At 42.1% G+C, this 16,456-nt stretch overlaps 1 protein-coding gene across 15 annotated transcripts in view; it reads right to left on the reverse strand.

Moving 5' to 3' along the window:
• Positions 1-210: 210 nt before the first annotated feature.
• SYT16 (synaptotagmin 16) overlaps positions 211-16,456 on the reverse strand; it is a 322,943-nt gene continuing 306,697 nt past the window's right edge. For 14 of the 15 annotated variants that reach the window (XM_002719549.6, XM_089322558.1, XM_089322557.1 and 11 more), the window contains one exon: positions 211-1,089. In XM_002719549.6, coding sequence (XP_002719595.3) covers positions 776-1,089 — 314 coding nt within the window. In that variant the 3' untranslated portion in view covers positions 211-775. Of the gene's footprint in view, positions 1,090-13,767; positions 14,078-16,456 lie in introns of those variants that run through there. The other variant, XM_089322565.1, reaches the window with a different exon arrangement.

Here is a 16,456-nt window from a genome sequence, read left to right on the forward strand (position 1 = left end):
GGATTTAGTTTTCTTCTCGTTCTGTAAGAAGTTGTTAGGTGAGCAACATAGCATAAAAAACTTAACAGTTACAAACTTGAAATCTTACATATTCAAAAGGAGACAAATTATTTGATAATAGTAAGTTCTAAACTCTTTTCTAGCTTCAAAATATGATAAATCTAATTAAATATCATAGTAACCAAAATTTATAAATGAGATATAAAAGATATTAATTAATACAAATTTATTTTAAGTGCAATTTTTAAACATTTACTTGTTAGGGAAATGGATTTTTTAATGAAACAGAAAAATGTGAAAGAAGGGGCTATGGATTACAGTTGCATTCTTCTGTGTCAGCATCTGATTCATTTGTATTTTGGAGTTTTTTTGCACCACATTAAGAAAATTCTGATTCAAACACCTAAGTGGCTGCAATTAGTGACATTTAATAGCTCCCTTGCAATGTCAGATTACTCCTCAGGCAGAGACAGTAAGAGAAGCTTCATTCCATAGTGTGAGCTGAGACTCAATAATCTATTAGCACAAATCAACCCATCACCTCCACTCTGGCCTCCATTATGGCCAGTTTCCATACAGGACACATGGCTGCGTATGTAGATGTCTAAAATTATAATATTCCAACCCAAATCAAACCTTTGAGAAACCGAAAGCTCCCACTCAGAATATCTTAGGCAAAGTAGAATTTCCATTTGAAAGCCTGGAAACCCTGCCAAGCAGGGCATCAGTAGCCAGCAAGGAGGCGGACACAGCACACAAACACCAGTTGGCAAACCTAGGATTCCAGCAAAGAGTGCCATCTGCAGATCTGCTGGCCTTTGCTCTCTTTCATCTCCTCCCAGTGGTTTTGTTCCTCCTCTCCACTGCTATTTTGGCCCAGAGCGATCCAGCCAATCATCTCTTTACGCTTCATACTACGCCTGTTATAAATGGAAACCATCAAGGTGACGTCAGACAGCTGAAAGAGGGCCACCTGGAACACAAAGGTCTCCTTGTAGACAGGGTTGGGCTGGCCACGCCGAAGGGATGTCTTGCAACGGGACATCTCTTGACCCACAGAATTGAGGAGGAAGAGTTTTCCGTATGTATCTAAGACAAAGCAGAGTGGTGGGGTGAGAGAGTCAGTGCTTCCTGGTTTGCTACTTCAGTTGACATATTATATACAGACTACAAATTCCTTAGGCCTGGTTCTTGCTGTTGAACTGACACACCTTACGTGAATAAGGAAGGGGACTATTACCTCGGAGATCTAATATGCCAGGGAGAGGTCTTTCTGGAACCTTGCTGGTGTTCTAGAACCCTTACCCGCAAAGGCTGTACAGAACGGCACATCTGGGGCTGGCACTGTGGCACAGCAGGACGTTAAGCTGACACCTGCTTGCCAGCATCCCATATCGGAGTGCCGACTGGAGTCCCAGCTGCTCTGCTTCTGACCCAGCTCCCTGCTAATGCACCTGGGAAAGCAGCAGAGGATGACCCAAGTGCTTGGTCCCCTGCCACCCACGTGGGAGACCCAGATGGAGCTCTGGTCTCCTGGCTTCTGCCAGAACCAGGTGCAGCCACTGCCACCATCTGAGGAGTAAATAAGCAGACAGAAGGCATGTTGGTGTGTGTAAGTCTCTCCTTCAAATAATTTTTTTTAAAAAAAGGGGGACATCAAAAGATTTTTGGAAAAGAGAATTTAAAGATGACCTTATTTGGGTGCAAAAACAGAATGTTGAAATCCATGCATATTGGGGGTCTTCACAAAGTTCATAGAAACTATGTATAATGAAAAAACTATTCATGGATTCCAACTTTTTTTGTGCCAAAATAAACATTTTAATTCTATTTTCCACACACATTTTCAAATCTCCTCATACCTACAAGATGGGCATATGTACAATAGTATTTATGGACATGCACAGTCTTTCATCTACATTTTATTTATGTAACAAAATAATACACACATTTTTCTCTGTATATGCTTTCTTTTCATAGTGAATTTATATTTTTATGCCTGAATTAAACAGCCTCCTCTCTTCTCACTCTCTACCTAGACTTTGGACCATTTCATCCACTCCCATGGCTTTAATGACATGACAGCCAACTCCAAATTCATGGCGAAGACTTTCTCCTAAACTTAAGATCCAGCTAGGGCTGGCACTGTGGTGTAGCAGGTAAAGCTACCATCTGCAGTGCCAGCATCCCATTGGGCACCGGTTCAAGTCCAGGCTGCTGCACTTCCGATCCAGCTCTCTGCTGTGGCCTGGGAAAGCCGTAGAGGATGGCCCAAGTGCTTGGGCCTGTGTACCTGCATGGGAGACCTGGAGGAAGCTCCTGGCTCCTGGTTGCTGGCTTTGAATAGGCCCAGCTCCGGCTGTTGAAGCCAACTGGGGAGTGAACCAATGGATGGAAGAACTCTCTCTCTCTCTCTCTCTCTCTCTCTCTCTGCCTCTCCTTTTCGCTCTGTGCAACTCTGACTTTCAAATAAATAAATAAATCTTTAATAAAAAGATCCAGCTGAACAATGTTTCTTCTCTTGGACCTTCCACACACACGTTACACTCAACACATCCCCAGCTCTGTGAGTAATAGCACCATTCACTCAATTATTCAAGTCAGAAATCAGGACTTTTCTTTGACAAAATTGGCTTCCTTACCCTAAGTGCCCCTGATAAATCACCAAGTTCTGTTGATTCATTCTCCTCAATACTTCCCAAATCTCCCCACTTCTTTCCACCCACAGTGTCCCTTACCTTGCCATGTACGCTTAAACTCGGGTCAGCAGTACCTCTTGCCTATAATGACCTCACTGATCTCTGACTGTGATCTTCATAAAAGGCAGATATGGCCATGTCACGCTTGCTAACGCATAAACACTAAGTCATCACTACCTCCCCTAGTCTCAGGATAAAAGCTAAATTTGTTGGGGTAGACTTTGTACTCTGGTCTTGATTATTTTTTAGGCTTGTTGCTCACTCTCCATTCTAATTCTTTTTCAATTTTTTATATATATAAGGTGAATGTATTTCATGCATTTCATATATACGTTTAGGAACATAGTGATACTTCCTACCCTACCCTTCCTCCTGCCCACACTCCCACCCTCCCTCCTCCTTCCTTTCTCATTCTTTAATTGTTACAATGACATACTCTGTATATTTTATAATCATAAACTTAACCCTCTACTAAGTAAAGAATTCAACAAATAGTAAGAAGATTCACTGTTCCTCAACAGCAGACAGGGCTATAAACAATAATCAAATCTCAAAATGCCAATTTATTCATATAAATTTTTTGTATTTTATTAGTTACCACAGATAAGGAAAAAAGCTTATTTCACTAAGTAAAATGGTTTTCAGTTGCATTCATTTTGTTGCAAAAAGGAGGGTTTCATTCTTTTTTATGGCTAAGTATTATTCCATAGTGTATATACACTGCATTTTATTTACCCAGGCACTGGTTGGTGGACATCTGGGTTGATCCCATATCTTCACTATTGTGAACTGAGCTGCAATAACCATGGGGTAAAGATAACTTTTCATATGCAGATTTCATTTAATTTGGGGAAGTTCCCAGGAGTGGGATGGTTGGGTTAGATGGTAGATCTATTTTCAGCTTTCTAAGGAATCTCCATACTGTCTTCCACAGTGGCTGTACTTGTTTGCATTTCCACCAGCAGTTACTTGTTATTATTTTTATTTGGAAGGCAGAGTGACAGATGGAGAGATCAATCTTCCATCTGATGGTTCACTCTCTAAATGCCAGGGACAGCCATAGCTGGGCCGGGACACAGTTGTAACAAGGAACTCCATCTGGGTTTCTCACATACATGGCAGGACCTCAAGTACTCAGGCCATCATTTGCTGCTTCCAGGTGCATCAGCAGGAAGCTGGATTGGGAGTGGTGGAGCTGGGACTCAAACCGACACTCTGATATGGGATGCAGGCGTCCCAAGCAGTGGCTTAACCTACTGCCCCACTCTACCAAACCACCTCCTTCTCGCCAGCCCACCTGCCCTTTCTCCTTCACTCCTGTACCTGCTCTTCAGGTGCTCATATCCTGATTTCCACTTTCATATCACTTTGTCTTGGAATAGCTGGGGACCTCTTTTCCCCACACACAACAACTCTGACTCAGAAAACCCTTCTCTGGCCCCCACCACAATCTCATGCAATCCAGTCCAGCACTCATCCACCCAGCATTATCATTGCCTGTCTGTGTAAATGCCAAGAGTGTCAGTCCCCCATTGGCGTAGAGAAAGACTTTTCCCATTTGCCTCCGTGCCCACCCCGAAAACCCAGGCTAACACCTTGCAGACATCAACTAATATACTCTGTCCTTGAATGTTTATGACCAGTGAAGGAGTTCGAATTTTGTTTTTCCTTTGATCTCAAGTTTTTAAACTTGTTAATTGAAGCTAAACTCTTATTTTGTAACCCTGGAACTACAATGCTGTAAAATCGTTGTATATGCTGTTTATACAAAAAAAAAAAAAAAAAAGGAAAATGTCTAAATTCTACCAACAAGGTCCACTTTTAGGAAAATTCCTGAATGGACTGTTACAAAAAAAACATTATCTCCTAAATTATATTCTTGGTAAAGTCATTCCATTCATCAATTTCCTGACCTTGAATGACAATTCTTACTACTAACATGTTCATAGCAATCCTTAAAAAAAAATTAAAAGCTTTGGATGTTGCCCAAATTGTGTCATTCTGTACACTGTGTTCAAGGCAGGCAGCAAGCTGATTAGTGTTTATCCCTCACTTCCCCACCTAACGACCAGTCAAACTTTGTGAATTATAAACCCAGAGCTCTAATTCACTGTTCTCTCCCAGAGCATTGTAAGATAGGGAGCAAATTACAACCTGCAGTTTTCTTTGTATGTTGATCTTTTTTCTATTCCGGTTTGATGTGTTATTTTATGCACTTATCTGCCGAGGAACAGAAGGTGTGAAATTACACTTCAGGTGTGAAAACACTTCCCTGTCTCCCAAACAGGGCTCTCTACTCTTCAAACTGTTCCACAGCAAAAGCTGTCGGAAACCTGACCACGGGGGAGGGTAACTGTGTTTCCACAGCAGTACAGCTACAAGGTTCCTGGAGGAAAAGTCCTATCCAGTCACAGAACGGCTTTGGCAATTCTGCTGCCAGTTAGAGCAGTGGGGATGGAGCTCATCTTGCAAACAAAGCCACGCGCATTTCACAGAGAGAGCAATCTCCAGCTTCATCCTGTTACCAGCTCCTTTGCTAATTATGAGAAGGGACACTGACAGCCCAGCCGTAACCACTGAAGTGGGACTGGACCTGTATGACACAGAGGGACAACTGTTGGAGAAACGATCCACGTCTGGGGACACCTGGCCAAAGGAAGGAAAATGTGGCTGATTGCTCCAGGTCAGAGGGGACGCTTTTACCAACAGCAATGCTGTGCTTACTTCTTCACGTCTAGAGCAGAGTGAGTGTCCAGCAAATTCTGCTTGTGTGGAGCAGCTGGGGACCCTGACTGTGACAGTTAGGGGGTGAGCCCATTTTTGTAAATATCCAATTCAAATGAGTCCTGTTCTAGTTATTTGGAACTTGAGAGTAATGGCTACAAGACAACATCAAGCATCAATTTTTTCTTCTGATGGTTCAGAGAGCTTCGTGGCATCTGCAGTAACTTGGAGATGCTATCAAAAGGCTAAATGGGTCTTAATTCCTTGACAGGCCTGCCAACATATTCATTGTGTCTCTTTCTTGCTAAAGGGAGATGCCACAGGCACCAAAACAGGTGTGATAGCACAGAAGGTATTTTTCCAAAGATACAACACAGTGCCCAGTGGTAGGGTCTGAAGCCCACACAAAATGCCAGCCCATTTGCAGCGTAATACTTTACTGACTGTACTACACACTGATGCTAAGGGTAGGGCTGGAAGGACCATGATTCTCTGGAATGATTTTTCTGGCCATTTACCCTTCCCTTAGCTTTTAATTTATTAACTTACAAGCATTTTTCTATATATATATAATATCATACATACTGAATAATATCAGAATAATATCATACATACTGACTTGGGATACTTAGCATTTGTCATATTTGTTGATTTTTTTCATGATTTTTTTTAAAAGTTTTCTTTACTTTTATTTGAAAGACAGCCAGGATGGGGCCAGTCCAAAGTCAAGAATTTCGCTGGAGTCTCCTGCACGAGTGGCAAGGACCAAGTCCTTGAGCCATCATCTGCTGCCTCCTAGGGTCCACATTAGCAGGAATCTGGATCAGAAGTGAATGTGGGACAGGAATGCAGGTACTCTGATATGGGATGACGGTGGCTGTCAAAAGCAGTGGTTTAACTATTGGGCTTGTGCTCAATTTTTAAGAAATCCACATTAAAATCGACTATCCTTGATTATTCTTCATTGATCATATTCAACTTCTCTCACCAAATGTAAGTGCTATCTTGGATTTGGAGTTTATCATTTCCATATGTTTTTAAACTTTTACTAAGTATATATAAATATATCTCAAATATATTTAATAGTACTTTGTGCATCAAAATATTTAACAATGCTGTGTATGTCTTTTTGAAATTTTTTAAAGCATTAAAGTTGTATTATCTCAGTGTATATATACCTGTGATGCATTTATTTTACATGTTGTGCATACAGTTCTAGTGTACTAATAAGCCACAGTTCATTTACTCATTTTTCTAATGAATGTTACTTATTTCTAATACCCAACAGTTGGAAAGATGTCAGGGAACATTTTTCTCTATTTTGCATTGTACTAATATTCAAGAATTCCTCCTGGAATGCACCTAGGAATGGATTGCTGTGCTCTTTACAAATTCTACATACAAAATCATTGCTACATTCATTACTGAAATCCCCACCCATCTCAACCCCACGTGGCTTATCATACTGCTTTGTTACGGTGAATTTTGCGGCACAGCTGTTTTTAATTTTTGTGGAGTCAAGCTTATCAGTATCTTTCCCTAGTTTATGCTTTTTTAAAAGAAATCTTACCCAAACTCAGCAGCCTGCCTTGTTTTCCCTATTTTCCTCTATAAGTTTTAAGAATTTGTCCTGGGGCTGGCACAGTGGTGTAGCAGGTAATGCCACCGCCTGCAGTGCCGGCATCCTATCTGGGCTCCAGTTCAAGTCCCAGCTGCTCCACTTCCAATCCAGCTCTCTGCTATGGCCTGGGAAAGCAGTGGAAGATGGCCCAAGTCCTTGGGCCCCTGCACCCATGTGGGAGACCCAGAAGCATCTCCCGGCTCCTGGCTTCAGATCAGCGCAGATCCAGCCATTGCAGTCATCTGGAGAATGAATCAGCAGATGGAAGACCCCCTCCCCCCACCTCTCTATAACCCTGCCTTTCAAATAAATAAATACATAAAAAAGAATTTGTCCTTCACACTTCATCTTTAATCCAGGTGAAATTGATTTTTGCATACGGTGTGAGGTAGGGACCTAATTATTTCTTCTATATGGGAAGCATAATTCATTAATCTATTATCCCCACTGATTTACAACATCTTTCAGATATCAAGCTTCTAGATTTGAGTGTCTTTTCCTAAGCCTGATAATGATTATCATCATATCATGTTTTCATATGCACTAATGGTAATTCTTCTACTGCCTTTACAAAAACTGTCTTGGTTATTCTAAGTTCTTGCTTGATTTAATTGACTTTTTCAAATGACTTTTTAGAATAAGCTTGTCAGCTTCCGTAAGAACACAAAGCATACCTAAAAAACTGTTGAGCTTTTGATTGGGATTGCACAAGACATATAGACTTTGAGAAAAACTGTTGTCATCACAGAACAGAATATATCTAATTTCTTTTTGTCTTTCAAGCAGTTTTGTCATTTTTTCTGTAAAGGCAGTAGAAGGAGGAGCAGCAGCAGGAGACGAGGAGGAGGAGGCGAGAAGGTGGCAGCAGCCCTGGCCTAGAAGCTGTGAGCCAGATATGAAGAAACAAGTATCAGAGGGCAGAACAGTGGAGATCCATAATCCATATTACATGATGGTGAAATTGCCATCTGCTTTGACTGGAAGAGAGAACATATGCCTAATGAGCCTGTTTCTGTAGCAAAACAGATTGAAAAACAGGATGTTAGAAGTGTGTATTCAGTACCATTGGCTTTATTGGGGGCCACAGCAGAGGAGGTAAGCTTGGGTTAAACTGACCAGTGTGCAGGAGAAACATAGACATTCAGTCCTCCTTGTGGTTGAAAAAGCTGATTGCTTCCAGACCTCCAAACAATGAGAGACGGATTTTAAAAGTCACTGTGCAACCGAGGCCCAGGAAACCTTCTCCGATGAGTAAAGGGTATCTAATGCAGGTCAAATATCAGATTAAAGGTGAGGCTTTCCCACCTGCTTTGAACTGGCTGGGCTATGTAATTGAGTTCTGAGCACCAAAATATGAGAAGTGGTAAATGTCACATGCAGTCATGGCTGCATGTGACCAGCCCGACTCAAGCAAGAAGCCTCCCATGTTGCCTCTGCCTTATTCATGGCAACAGCGAAGCTGTGTTCTGCATACGGACGCCTTGGTAAATGGGGAGAGCCCATCTGCCTTAGTCACAGCTTGGGGGAGAGTCACATGACACATTGTGGCCTGAGAAGCAGAAGATGAGCTTCTGTGTTGAGCCACTGAGAACGCAGCATTTATTTGCTATGGCGTCATAAACTAGTCCACCTTAATGCATCTTCTACTACGCATAGGCTAAGGGTTATTTTTGTTGTTAATGAATAGTACATTTTACCTAAAGCTTCTACTTGCTTCTATTGAGATAATCATTATTATTATTTTTTTTTTTTTGACAAGGCAGAGTGGACAGTGAGAGAGAGACAGAGAGAAAGGTCTTCCTTTGCTGTTGGTTCACCCCCCAATGGCCACTGTGGCCGGCGCACCGCACTGCTCCGAAGCCAGGAGCCAGGTGCTTCTCCTGGTCTCCCATGGGGTGCAGGGCCCAAGCACTTGGGCCATCCTCCACTGCACTCCCTGGCCACAGCAGAGAGCTGGCCTGGAAGAGGGGCAACCGGGGCAGAATCCGGCGCCCCGACCGGGACTAGAACCTGGTGTGCCGGCGCCGCAAGGCGGTGGATTAGCCTAGTGAGCCGCGGCACTGGCCCAAAGTATTCCTTTATATTTACTATGACTGCCAATAGATTTTGATTTATAGTCACTGTTTTGGTTTGTGTTTTTTACTTATTCTGCATCTTTTACAATTAAAAAATATTTTCTTTGCTTTCTATTGGATTGATTGTATTCCATTTATTTTTCATTTATTCCCTCAACTGGTTTGAAGGTTATATTAAAATTTTAACATGTACACTGGCTTAATATCTAAAATTAATCAGTAACTTTACCTTTCTCTTTTTTTAATCTCTTGATTTTTAATAGACTTTTAGAGCCATTTTAGCTATATAACAAAACTGAGCAGGAGGCCCAAGAGATTCCCCACATCCTTCCTGCTCCCACCTGCAAACAGCCTCTCAATCTCTTAATTTTAGTACTTTCCTCTCCCTTGAAAATCCTAAATGGGTTAGTCCCATTCTAGTTTTACAACATCTTCTGATCTCTCTCCAACATACCTTTTCCAGTATTCAACAACTGTGTTAAAATACAGGTAACATAACATTTACTGTCCTAGCCATTTTCACATGTACAACTCCGTGATACCGAATACACTCGGAATGTTATGTAACTATCAGCATCGTCCATCTGCCGGGCTCTTCTCATCTCGTAAAACCTGAAACTCTACACCGATTAAGCAATAACTCCTCATGGCCTTATCCCCTCAGCTCCCGGAAGCTGCCGTCCTTCTGTGTCTGAGTTTTGCTACTCCCAGCACCTCACATACGCAGTACCATACAGCCTTTGTCTTTTTGTGCCTGGCTGATTTCACTGAGCATTGCATTTTCAGGTTTATGTCTATTCTAGCCTATATCTAAATTTCCTTCTTTTATAGGGTATTGCATTATATGTGCACACCACATTGAACATCCATCAGTGGGTACCTAGGTTGCTTCGATGTCACGTGCATTGTGAGTGAGAAGGCTGCAAACACGAGTGGACAAGTATTTCTCCCAGATCCCACTCTCAATTCTTTTGGGTATACACTCAACAAGTTGAACTGCTGGGTCAGATGGTCATCCCATTTTTAATCTTGTTTTAGAAATTGACATACTGTGTCCCACAGTAACTGCAGCATTTTACCATTCCCACCAGCAATAGACAAGGGCTCTGCTTTCTCAACTGAGTACTGAACACTTGTTCTTCTCTGGTTTCTGAGAGCAGCCATCCTAACGGCTATGATACAGTATCTCATGGTCGTCTTCCTTTGTATTCTACCATCAGTGGTGACTTGGAAGAGTCCTCTTGGACACAGCCCTTGTCGACACTCTTGAAGAGCAGCGGTTTCGTTTTTTTTCTACTTACTACCTGTTGAGTTCTTTATAAATTGTAAAAATTAAAATAAAAATAACCAAAAGAGGAGGAGGGAGGGTGGGAGTGAGCAGGGGTAGGGTGAGAAGGATCACTATGCTCTATCAAACCGTTTCTATGAAATACATTAAATTTGCTCCCTTTATATAAAATTCAAAAAGGCGAAATTAAAAAAGAAATATCTTCTTAAATCCTTTGCCCAGTTTAAAATCAGAATTGTTGTTTTGTTTTTCAGTTTTAGCAGTTCTCTACACATTCTGGTTATTGATCTCTTATCAGATATACCACTTACAAATATTTTCCCCATTCTGTGGGCTGCCTATTGATGCTATTGTCTCTTGGTGCAAAAATTTTTTGAAGTTTCGTGTGTCTATTTTTTGTACTGTTGCCTGCGCCTCTGGTGTCATACCCAAGAAATCATTGCCAGATCCAACATCATAAAGCTTTTGCCATATGTTTTCGTCAAGCTGTTTTATAGTTTGAAGTCTTACATTTAGCTTTTGATCTACTTTGAGTTAATTTTTGTATGCAGTATTGAATACAGATCCAGCTTCTGCAGGACTGTTTGCTGAAAGGACTGTTCTTCTTCCCGCTGAATGGTCTTGGCATCTTTGTCAAAAATCATTCAACAATACATGAGATTCTCTACCCTACGCTCAAGCTACATTAGGACCTTAGAATTCTTTGATTTCCAATTCCCCTTCCCGTCCTTCATGTTATTTCTGCTAGAATTTTATTTACATTTTGTTGTTGTACTTTCTTTTTTAAGATTTATTTTATTTATTTAAAAGACAGAGTTAGAGAAAGAGGTAGAGCCAGAGATAGGTCTTCCATCCACTGGTTCACTTTCCAAATGACCACATCAGCCAGAGCCAGAACCGAGCTGATCTGAATCCAGGAGCCAGGTGCTTCTTCCGAGTCTCCCACGTGGGTGCAGGAGCCCAAGCAGCATCTTCTGCTGCTTTCACAGGCCACAGCAGAGAGCTGGATTGGAAGAGGAGCAGCCAGGACTCGAACCAGCTTCCATATGGGATGCTGGTGCTGCAGGCTGGGGCTTTAACCCACTATGCCACAGTGCCAGCCCTCTACTTTCTTTCTTTGGGCAGTGGCAGAGAAAGAGAGAAAGGTCTTCCATCTGCTGATTCACTCCCCACCTGGCTGCAGTTGCCGGAGCTGTGCCAATCCAAAGCCAGGAGCTTCCTCTGGGTCTCTCACGGGGATGCAGGAGCCCAAGGACTTGGGCCATCTTCCACTGCTTTCCCAGGCCACAGCAGAGAGCTGGATCTGAAGTGGGGCAGCCGGGACTCGAACCTGTGTCCATATGGGATGCCAGCACTGCAGGCAGCAGCTTTACCCGCTGCACCACAGAGCTGCCCCCCCCCCATACTTTCAATATTAGTCATTTTTATTAAGGTCGCTGTTTTTGCTGTATGCAGTCCCTGTAGGCTTATATTTACTTACATGTTTACCAACTTTTTGGCTCATTATTCTTTCTTGTATCTCATTACTGCCTTCTAATTTCAACTTCTTTCTTCCTGAAATACATTATTTATTAGTTCTTTCAGTGATAAACCCTTTCCAACTTTTGTGAGGAAATGTCTTTATTTTCCCTCCACTCAGAGAACAAAATACTAAATCGAATGTTTTCCTTGCACAACTTTGCTATTATCATACCATTGTCTCTGGCCTCTATCATTGCTGTTGAGAAATCTGTCCTTGTAATTTTTTTAAACATATTTATTGAAGTTTCGCTTTGTCTCTGTAACTGCCTTTCAAATAAATAAAATAAATCTTCAAAAACATATTGATTAAGATATTATTCACATACCATGGTACCTTTCTTTTTCTTTTTTGCTTTTAAGATTTTCTCACTCTGATGTATTGTGAGAATTAAATGACCTCACGTAGCAATGGAACATCACATACGTACTCATTCATATCTAAGCACACAGTGGCTACAAATACACTGCATTTCCCTGATAAGTGGACCGGGGTTTTACAAGAAGGTTGCCATGACCCAAATGTGGTCATTTTCCTTGAGTGCATCTTCTGTATCCTACTCAACACAAGGCAGCTTGGTTTGCTTTTTTTTTTTTTTTTTTTTTTTTGTCTTTCCTCTAGTCTCTGCTATTGTGAGTGCCTAACAAGGTTAATACGCTGCTCCTGCTAAGTATAATCATTTGCAATGTAATTATCACGTGTGGCTAATCATGCACACGTGGAGACGCTAGAGGACTTGTTGTCTCTAACTGGAGGGGACACCTTATGATAGTTTTTGACAAGGCCCATTCTGTGTGTATGTACACACAAGGCAGCAACACATTGTAGGAGACACAGCAAAGATAAAATGCAAAAACAGAACCTGTCAATAGAAGAGTACATGTATCCATAGCTTTAGCTTCTTAACCTCATTTAATAGAGAAGGAAATGAAATTCAGAGAGGTTAAATCAAATGTTGAGGCCATGCAGTAATTGGATAGCAGGCCTACGATAAGAACAGAATAGAGTTGCTAAATTGTTATTCAATTGCTTTTCCATGAATCCACATTCAAAAGATAATGTTTTCTAAATTCTTAATTCTAATTTTTCCAAAAGCATTTTAAATGCGCATTAGGATTTCAGAAGCCTATCAACCCTGTGTACTGCATTTGCACTTGGACCGTCGGTCATGGACAGACCTGCAGACAATCTTCTGCCATCATAGAAGATTTGTAGACTAGCCTATGCCATTTTGTAAAACTGACAACACTGTATATTTGGATCATGACCATATGATGTTTTTTAAAGATTTATTTATGTGGGGAGCAATCCGGACTAGACTGAGTTACTGGAATTAAGACTTATTCTATGCATCTGCTCTCCCACAATATGGCGCTGGGAGAGAAGTAAACAGCTTCCGCACAGCTGCCTCCAGTTCAACTAATAAACTGTAGGACTTGCTCCTGATTGGAGGAGAGCAGCGTACTCGGCGTGTGGGCAGCCGAGTTAGGATTGGTAGAGGAGGACTATAAAGGAGGAGAGAGACGGCATGCACCAGGAACATCTAGCTGAAGGAACACCTGTGCAGCCCCCGAGAAAGCCGGCCGGCGGTGTGCTGCTCCCCTGCGGAAGTGGGGAATGTGGCTAGGGGGAACTGCCCTTCCACGGAGGTGGAAGGGATAGTAGCCAACCCGGGAAGAACCAGCAGCAAACCCGGGGAGGGCCGAGCAGACGAAAGAACAGCGCAGGGTCCTGTGTCGTTCCTCCACGAAGAGGGGGAGCGACAATTTATTTATTTGAAAGGCAGAGTTACAGAGAGGCAGAGGCAGGGAGAGAGAGAGGGGGAGAGAGGGGGCCGGGGGGGGGGGACAGAGAGAGAGAGAGAGAGAGAAAGTCTTCTATCCACTGGTTCACTCCCCAAATGGCTGCAATGGCTGGAGCCACACGGATCTGAAGAGGAGCCTCCTGCAGGTCTCCCATGTGGTACAGGGGTCCATGCACTTGAACCATCTTCCACTGCTTTCCCAGGCCACAGCAGAGAGCTGGATCAGAAGTGGAGCTCCCAGGACCTGAACTGGATCCCATATGGGATGCCGGCGCTGCAGGTGGTGGCTTTACCCACTATGCCACAGCGCCACAGTGCCAGTCCCCATATGATGTTTTGCAGTACACCTACAGTATACAAAGATATTTCCAAAATTTCATGGAAAATGGAATTAAGTAAGTATTTTTGGTGCAAAAATATTGAAACCCATGCATAGTTTTTTCATAATACACATTTTTATGAATGTTTTGAAGACTCTTTGTGCATACAGATTTTTTTTTTTTTTTTGGACAGGCAGAGTGGACAGTGAGAGAGAGAGAGAGAGAGAAAGGTCTTCCTTTGCCATTGGTTCACCCTCCAATGGCCGCCACGGCTGGCGCACCACGCTGATCCAATGGCAGGAGCCAGGTGCTTCTCCTGGTCTCCCATGCGGGTGCAGGGCCCAAGCACTTGGGCCATCCTCCACTGCACTCCCGGGCCACAGCAGAGGGCTGGCCTGGAAGAGGGGCAACCAAGACAGAATCCAGCACCCCGACCAGGACTAGAACCTGGTGTGCTGGCGCCGCAAGGCGGAGGATTAGCCTAGTGAGCCGCGGCGCCGGCCTGTGCATATGGATTTCAAAAAGTTTTCTATCAAAATAAATATATTTTAATGTCACTTTCCACAGACCTTTTGAAGTACCCTTATACATTACAGAATGGCTAAATCTGGCTAAATAAAAAAATGAATTATCTCAGTTAAAATGTTTGTGATGATAGCGTATGATATTCACTCTTCATAATTTTCAAGAATACAGTGTATTATTCAATATAGTCACTTTGCTGCACAATAGGTCTCTTAAAATTTCTTCCTTCTGTCTGACTAATTATGTTTCCTCTGAACAACATCTCCCCAACACTCTTTCCCTTCCACCATCCCAGCCTCTCATGACTGCCATTATACTCTCTAATTACATGAGATCACCTGTTTTTAGATGCACATGAGTGACACTGTGCAATACTCATGTTTTTGTGTCTGGCTTATTTCACTTTACAAAATGCCCTCGTCACTATCATAAATGACTGAGAGGAGCTACTTATGCAGGAAGAAGGTTTATGGTGGCTCACTGTTCTAAAAGAACACGGTCCAATAGTGGGTGACTCCATTATCTTGAGTGATGAGGGTGGTGGGAAGAAGAGTATGAGCAGAGCAGGGTGGAAATCCAGGAAGCAGAGAGAGATGGGGAGTGTGCACATACATGTCCATGTGGTCTCTCCTTAAAAGCCATCATGGCTCCATCATGGAGCTCCACCCAAGCAACCTAATCCAATCCAATCACTTCCCAAAGGCCTGCATATCCAGAACTGGATTACATTTCCACCCTTAATCCATGAACTCATTAACAAAAGACTTTGGGGACCTTTAAAATATAACCCTTGGGGGACACACAGACTAACATCAAATCATAGCAACCATCTGAACATATGCTCCTGTTATGTTATTTATATGTTATTTATAATTATAATATTTAAGATAAAAACAAAATATGTTTCTATGTATGTCAGATGAGTAGGGCAAAAGGTTACAGTTTGAAATGAAAAAAGAATTCCCAGATACATACCTTCTCCTGGGATGGATGCAGTTGATGGAGAACAATATAGAACAATACAGGTTTGGATGCTTGTTACCCTATGCATCCGACCCAAAATATGGCCAGTGGAATAGGATTGGATCTTGCGATACCATCCTATTTTAAAAAATGTATGGCCAACCACAAATATCAAATATTCTTATTTTACCCATTTGACCCAGATATCCTATTGCAGACTAAATTACCATGTTTCCTTACTCCAAATTAAGTTTCAAATCTACAGAACAACTGAAGCAGTCATGCAAGCTACCCACATGTCCACCACCTTAATTCTTAAGTTGTTGTATTTTGCTCCATTCACTTGTCCACATATCTGTGAACCTATTCATCCATCAATTCAATCCACTTTAGTTGTAGCCATTTTTGCTCTTCACTCCTAAGCATCTCAGCATGCATTTTGCCAACTGGAGTTCATTATTGTGAGTCATTTTAAAGGTAAAACTGACATGGCATGAAATATTCAATGTTTATACCATTCAGTGCATTTTGATAAATGTGTACATTCATTTAAGCCACACCCCTTTGAAGACGTAGAACATTTCCCTCACACTCAGCTCGTTGCCTCCTGCCCCTACCCAGTACATTCTGGCACCAAACCACTGCTGAGGCCATCACCCCTCGGCTGCTTTCCCAGAGAGCTGAGTTCTGCCAACTCTAGAACTTCCTGTCAATGCAATCACGCAGCAGGTACTCAGCTTTTCAGTTTCCTCCAAATTGTTGAACACCTGTATTTGTTTTCCTTGCTGAACAGTATTCCATCATACAAATATATCTCAACTTATTCATTCCCCTATGGAGTAACATGACTTTTTAAGTTTTTGCCATTATGAATAAAGCTGCTCTGAACATGTTCATATAGGCCTATGTTTCTTTTAA

This window comes from Oryctolagus cuniculus, chromosome 20 (genome assembly GCF_051225735.1).
Source record: "Oryctolagus cuniculus isolate XC-2025 breed Fujian yellow rabbit chromosome 20, ASM5122573v1, whole genome shotgun sequence".
NCBI lineage: Eukaryota > Metazoa > Chordata > Mammalia > Lagomorpha > Leporidae > Oryctolagus > Oryctolagus cuniculus.